Source organism: Leucoraja erinacea, chromosome 9 (assembly GCF_028641065.1).
Source record: "Leucoraja erinacea ecotype New England chromosome 9, Leri_hhj_1, whole genome shotgun sequence".
In the NCBI taxonomy this organism is placed as follows: Eukaryota; Metazoa; Chordata; class Chondrichthyes; order Rajiformes; family Rajidae; genus Leucoraja; species Leucoraja erinaceus.
This window is the reverse complement of record NC_073385.1, coordinates 70828231-70835176: the sequence shown is the minus strand read 5'-3', so window position 1 is coordinate 70835176 and position 6946 is coordinate 70828231. Positions and strand designations below refer to the sequence as shown.

The window sequence follows — 6946 nt, the reverse complement described above, 5'->3', positions numbered from 1 at the left end:
CATCAGTGTCTTTACTTAACTACGTAATGTCTGAATGCTTTAATGATTACACGCATCCATGGTCAATCCATTCAGTGTGTGACGCCTGGATTCGTAACCGGCGTAAAATCACAGAGCTTTGAAATCTTCACGTAGTCACTCACGTGACTCCGAAGTAAAATAGTAAGATTGAACGAGAACTTACCAGTTTGAAGTTTGATCTTGATTTTATGAGGAGTTACGATGAGCGATTACGTGCCCACCGCTCCCACCCTCATACTATCAAGGTCACATGGAAGTTCTAGTTTCTTCAATCTTAGTATTCTTAGGCCTTCTTTTTATCTGTGATTTAACACCGCTGCTTTGAAGATTGACGCGCACGCAGACGGACGGCCCTTCTTCACGTAATCGCTCATCGTAACTCCTCATAAAATCAAGATCAAACTTCAAACTGGTAAGTTCTCGTTTAATCTTACTATTATTAAGGGTTTGGATATGCTAGAGGCAGGAAACATGTTCCCGATGTTGGGGGAGTCTAGAACCAGGGGTCACAGTTGAAGAATAAGGGGTAAGCCATTTAGAACGGAGATGAGGAAACACTTTTTCACACAGAGTTGTGAGTCTGTAGAATTCTCTGCCTCAGAGGGCGGTGGAGGCAGGTTCTCTGGATACTGTCAAGAGAGAGCTAGATAGCGCTCTTAAAAATAGCGGAGTCAGGGCATATGGGGAGGAACGGGGTACTGATTGGGGATGATCAGCCATGATCACATTGAATGGCAGTGCTGGCTCGAAGGGCTGAATGGCCTACTCCTGCACCTATTGTCTATTATAATGTGACCTCCCAACATCGCTCTCTTTCCCCTCAGGCAAGCAGCAAGACGGGGGCACGAAGACGGAGGTCAAGGTGCAGGGGTCACTAGCTGAGACCCTGCATGAGGTCGAAGGTCGCCCGTGCCGTGATCACGGTAACCAGAAGGTCAAGGAGGAGGAGCGACGGGGAGAATCCACCCACTCTGGGATAGAGGGCGCAGAGGTCACGGAGGACCAGGGGCCAAAGTCCAAAGGGCACGGAGACGGAGGGAAAGTGGAAGAGAAGAGAAAGTCTTCGTTCAGCAGCTTCTTCGGTAAGAAACCGAGGAGAGAGGGAGGAGGGAGAGGATATGGAGAGGGGTGTGAAATGGAGAGGAGAGGGTGAGGGGGTGTATGGGGGGATGGGGTGTATGGGGGGGGCAGGGGTTGTATGGAGGGGAGGTATGTGTGTGTGGGTGAGTGAATGAATAACCTTTAATAATCCTTTACAGGAAATTATGCCACAACAGCTTCAAGACAGACATAACACCACACATTTCAACAGATATCTTCAATACATAATAAGTTAAAATTTTTGTGCATTATAAAACCTTATAGCAGCTGGTATACAAGACTTCCTATGTCTCTCCGTTTTGCACATTGGTGCAATCAGTCTCTGACTGAAGATGCTGCTCTTCATCACCTTCAGGGCGTGGAGTGGGTGAGTGGGGTTGGTCATTATTGAACCCAGTTTTTTCAGAGTTCTGGCCTCTGCCACCTGCTTGACCGTTAGTTGCTCTGCCCCAACCACTGAGCCGGCCTTCCTGATCAGCTTGTCCAGTCTGTTTTTGTCCGCTATTCGGGCGCCTTCTCCCCAACAGGCCACAGCAAAAAACAGAGCACTGGCCACCACTGAATGGTAGACACTGCACAGTAGTTGTTGGCAGATATTAAATGACTTTAGCCTCCTTAAAAAATACAGTCTACTTTGTCCCTTCCTGTACACCGCCTCCATATGACTCTTCCAGTCCAGCTCACTGTCAAGCTGCACACCAAGGTACCTGTGGTTGGCGACCACCTCCACCTCAGTGCCCCTGATGGTGATCGGTGTTGGTTGAGTCCTCCTCCTCCCCCTCCTGAAATCCACAACTATCTCCCTCGTTTTTTTGGTGTTGAGATGGAGATTATTGTGTGCACTCCACTCCACAAAGTTGTTAATTGTGTCTCTATACTCCTCCTCATTGCCCCCTTTGATGAGGCCGACAACAGCTCCGAGGCCTCGGCGCAGACGGAGACGGACACGGGGGATACGACAAGAGAATTTGCATCCCCCCCGAAGGAAGAGATGTGTGTGTATGTATGTATGTGTCAAGATTCAAGATGGCGGCGCTGCCTTAGCAGCTGTGGCTCGCCTGCAGTCCGTTTGTTTTTTCTTTTTTTTGTTTGTTCTTTGTCGCGTTTTAGTTAATTTTTGGTTTTATTAGGTTATGTGTGTGTGTGTAGGTGGTGGGGGGAGAAACGTGTTTTTGGTCTCTTCCTTCGGGGGGGATGCGAATTCTCTTGTCGTATCCCCCGTGTCCGTCTCCGTCTGCGCCGAGGCCTTATAGCGGAGCTGGGCAGCGTTCCAGCGGCAGCGGACGACCCGACCTCGGAGCTGTGGTGTTCCGGCAGCCGCGGCGACCCGACTTCGGAGGCTCAGCCACGTGGGCGACATCGTCGGGAGGTCACAGGTCACAGGTTGGTGACCTGTTTTTCTGGAGTTCCCACGGCAACAACTTTGTCCGCTGGACTGGAGGGCGGCAACTTTGACCACCCCGGGCCGCGGAGTTTGAACCGGCCCGTTCGCGGAGCTTGGACTCGGCCGCGGGACTTACTAACTTACCATCACTTGGTGGGATCACAACAACGGAGGCCTGGATCGTCTCAGCGCAGAGGGACATCAAGGAGGGAAGAGACAAGGACTTTAAGATTTCTGCTTCCAACACAGTGAGGAGGTGTCAGGTAGACTCACTGTGATGGATGTTAAATTTGTGTATATTGTGTGTTTTGTTATTTTATTATATGTTCCCGATGTTGGGGAAGTCCAGAACCAGGGGTCACAGTTGAAGAATAAGGGGTAGGCCATTTAGAACGGAGACCATATAACCATATAACAATTACAGGTAACACTTTTTCACACAGAGTTGTGAGTCTGTGGAATTCTCTGCCTCAGAGGGCGGTGGAGGCAGGTTCTCTGGATACTTTCGAGAGAGAGCTAGATAGGGCTCTTAAAGATAGAGGAGTCAGGGGATATGGGGAGTAGGCAGGAACGGGGGACTGATTGTGGAAGATCAGCCATGATCACATTGAATGGCGGTGCTGGCTCGAAGGGCTGAATGGCCTACTCCTGCACCTATTGTCTATTATAATGTGACCTCCCAACATCGCTCTCTTTCCCCTCAGGCAAGCAGCAAGACGGGGGCACGGAGACGGAGGTCAAGGTGCAGGGGTCACTAGCTGAGACCCTGCATGAGGTCGAAGGTCGCCCGTGCCGTGATCACGGTAACCAGAAGGTCAAGGAGGAGCAGCGACGGGGAGAATCCACCCGCTCTGGGATAGAGGGCGCAGAGGTCACGGAGGACCAGGGGTCAAAGTCCAAAGGGCACGGAGACGGAGGGAAAGTGGAAGAGAAGAGAAAGTCTTCGTTCAGCAGCTTCTTCGGTAAGAAACCGAGGAGAGAGGGAGGAGGGAGAGGATATGGAGAGGGGTTTGAAATGATGGAGAGGAGAGGGGTGTATGGGGGAGGGTTGTGAACATGGGGGAGGGGGTGTATGGGGGAGAGGGGGGAGGGGGTGTATGGGGGGGGGAGGTAGCTTTGGGGAAGGGTTTGTAATATGGGAGGGGGTGGTGGGGAGGGGTTATGGGGGTATTGGGGGGGTGTATGGGGGGGGGGGTATATGGGGAGGGAGGGGTTGGACCCCAAGATCCACACACTTTACGTTCCCCACAGCTCCCCGTAAACCGGTTCAAAGCCGGAGAAAGATTCAAGGAAACGATGCCTAAAAACGATGAACCCCCCGAGCCACTAAGACAGGGACCAAGCGGTAAACACGCCCCCCCCCCCCCTCCCTCTCCCCCTCCCTATCCCTCACCATCTCCCTCTCCCCCTCCCTCTCCCCCTCCCTCTCCCCCTCCCTCCCTCCCTCCCTCTCCCCCCTCCCCTCCCTCCCTCTCCCCCTCCCTCTCCCCCTCCCTCTATCCTCCCTCTCCCCCTCCCTCCCTCTCCCCCCTCCCTCTCCCCCTCCCTCCCTCTCCCCCTCCCTCTACCTCCCTCTCTCCCTCCCTCCATCTCTCTCCCTCCCTCTCCCTCTCTCCCCCCCCCCTCTCTCTCCCCCCCCTCTCCCCTCCCTCTCTCTCCGCCCCTCTCCCTCTCTCTCCTCTCTCTCTCGCTCTCTCTCTCTCTCTACCCCCCTCTCTCTCTCTCCCCCTCTCTCTCTCTCCCCCTCTCTCTCTCCCCCTCCCTCTCTCTCTCCCCCTCCTCCTCTCTCTCCCCCCTCTCTCTCACCCTCTCTCTCCCTCTCTCTCCCCCCTCCCTCCTCCCCCTCCCCTCTCCCCTCTCCCTCTCCTCCCTCTCCTCTCTCCCCCCCCCCTCCTCTCTCCCCTCTCTCTCTCCTCTCCTCCCCTCTCTCTCTCTCCTCTCCTCTCTTTCTTACCTTCTCCCTCTCTCTCCTCTCCCTCCTCCCCTCTCCTCCCCCCCCTCCCTCTCTCTCCTCCTCTCCCCTCCTCCCTCTCCTCCCCCTCCCTCCCCCTCTCCTCTCCCCCTCCCCCCTCTCGCTCTCCCTCTCTCTCCCACTTTCTCTCTCACACTTTCCCCCCCCCCCCTCTCTCTCTCTCGCTCCCCCTCTCTCTCCCTTACTCTCTCCCTCACTCCCTCTCCCTCACCCTCTATCCCTCTCTCCCCTCTCTCTCTCTCCCTCTCTCTCCTCTCTCCCTCCTCTCTCCCTCTTCTCTCCTCCCTCCCTCTCCCTCTCTCTCTCCCCCTCTCTCTCTCTCCCTCCCCCTTCTCTCTTCTCTCCTCTCTCTCCCCCCCTCTCTCCTCTCTCTCCCTCTCTCTCTCTCTCTCTCTCTCTCTCTCCCTCTCTCTCTCTCTCTCTCTCTCTCTCTCTCTCTCTCTCCTCTCTCTCTCTCCCTCTCTCTGCCCCTCTCTCTCCCTCCCCCCCTCCCTCTCCCTCTCTTGGTCTCCCTCTCTCTCTCCCCCCTCCCCTCTCCCTCTCTCCCCCTCCCTCCCTCTCTCCTCCCTCTCCTCTCTCCCCCCCTTCTCTCCCCCTCCCCCTCTCCCCCCCTCACAATGTGTTCTCACCTGCCTGGATTGTGTGTAGATGTATTGGGGGGAAGGAGGACCCCGACCCCTGCCGTCCTACGACCCTTCTAAACCCCGTTACAACCCCGTTACTGCCTCCGCCTGCTGGAGTCACGGACAGAGGTGAGGGGGGAGATGGATAGAGGGAGCGGGATAGGGAAGAGGGAGGGAGCGAGGGGGGAGAGATGGAGAGAGGGGGGAGGGAGGAGAAAGCCTGGTTTTAGAGGGGGAATGGAGAGGAACTCTCTATCCTCTCTCTCCCCCCCCCCCTTGAGAGGAGAGTTCCCTACCTGGCTGTGGGCCAGACCTTTTGAGAAATCGAGGGGGAAAGAGCTCGGTGAGAGGGGACCTTTAACCTCACGTGGGGGGGGGGGGGGGGGAGAGGAGGGGGAGGAGGGGTAGAGGGGGAGGAGAGGAGAGTAGAGGGGGGGAGGGGAGAGGGGGGGGGGAGGGGGGGAGAGGGGAGTAGGGGGGAGAGGAGGGGTAGAGGGGGGGAGGGGGAGAGGAGAGGGGGGGACTCCTAGAGGGGGGGGGGAGGGGGAGTTAGAGGGGGGGCTTCCATCACAGTGAGGACTGTGGATGATTGAGGTTACAGTTTATTCTCTGGGCTAGGCGAGTCTCGTCTGAGCGGGGTCACCGAGAAAAGAGGAGGGGAGGCACACTAACTGGGTGTCAATGACAATTAAATAACTCTGCGGACATCCCTCTTCCTCTCCCCCACACTCTCCTCCACAACGCCAATTAATAACACAGCTTCCTCCTCCCTCTCCTCCCCCCCCTCCTTGCTCTCCTCTCCCCAGGGATTCAGATCGTGGAGACGTTGAGCAACTCTTCTGGCTTTCGGTCATCATGCTGACCCCCGACTGACCACTGACCTGGCCTGTACCTGGCCCTGAACCTTCTGGCCCCCGCTCACCAGGCCGCTGGAGCTGGGGGTGGGAGAGAGGGCTGCTGCTGCGGGCAGTGGCCCAGGCTACAGGTAACCCCCTTCCTTCAATCCCCCCCAACCCTCCTCCTCACTCCATTCCCCTCCCCCTCCTCTCTCACCCTCCTCTCCCTCCTCTCCTCTCCCTCCTCTCTCTCCTCTCCCCCCTCTCTCTCCTCTCTCCCCAACTCTCTCCTCCTCTCTCTCCCTCTCCCCTCTCCTCTCCTCTCTCTCCCCCCCTCTCTCTCTCCCCCCCCCTCTCTCTCCTCCCCCTCCCTACCTCTCCCCTCTCTCTCTCCTCACCCCCCCTCTCTCTCTCTCTCCCCCCTCCTCTCTCTCTCTCTCTCTCCACTATTACTCTCTGGACTCTCTCCTCTCTCTCCCCTCCCCTCTCTCTCTCCCCCCTCTCTCTCTCTCTCTCTCTCTCCCCCCTCTCTCTCTCTCTCCCTCCCTCTCTCTCTCTCTCTCTCTCCCTCTCCCTCTCTCTCTCTCTCCCCCTCCCTCTCCCCTCTCCCCCTCTCTCCCTCCCCCCTCTCCCTCTCTCCCCCCCCTCTCTCTCCCCCCCCCTCTCTCCCCCCCTCTCTCCACCCTCCTCTCTCTCTCCCCTCTCTCTTTGATTATTTTTTTAAATATTATTAATTTTTGGATTTTATATTCGATAAATATTCCACCACTCACGCATAGCCCCCAACTCAATATTCCCCTCTCTCTCTCCTCCTCCCCCTCTCTCTCCCCTCCCTCCCCCTCCCTTGCTCTCTCTCCTCCCCTCTCCCCCCTCCTCCCCCATCTGCAGTTAGTATAACTCCCTCCTCTCTGTCTGTGTGTGTGTGTCCTCCCTGTGGAGACTCCGTGTGTGCAGGTAATCAGGTGGAGAGGGGTGAAACAGGGTGCAGGAGCGGGGAGACCCTCCCTGG

General features: G+C 56.5%; 1 protein-coding gene and 1 long non-coding RNA gene across 2 annotated transcripts in view; both read left to right on the top strand.

Annotated features, from left to right (window-relative positions):
- The first annotated feature begins 825 nt into the window (after positions 1 to 825).
- On the top strand, positions 826 to 5156 carry LOC129700575 (uncharacterized). The gene is made up of 4 exons (XR_008724079.1): positions 826 to 1103; positions 3211 to 3468; positions 3758 to 3851; positions 5127 to 5156. It is a non-coding gene; the product is annotated as an uncharacterized LOC129700575 (long non-coding RNA).
- Positions 5157 to 5686: 530 nt separating this feature from the next.
- The window catches only part of lig1 (ligase I, DNA, ATP-dependent), a 22272-nt gene continuing 21012 nt past the window's right edge, over positions 5687 to 6946 (top strand). Inside the window, 2 exon segments of the mRNA XM_055641230.1 lie at positions 5687 to 5695; positions 6892 to 6946. The exon segment at positions 6892 to 6946 is cut by the window's right edge and continues 42 nt beyond it. Of these exon segments, the coding sequence (XP_055497205.1) occupies positions 5687 to 5695; positions 6892 to 6946 (64 nt within the window).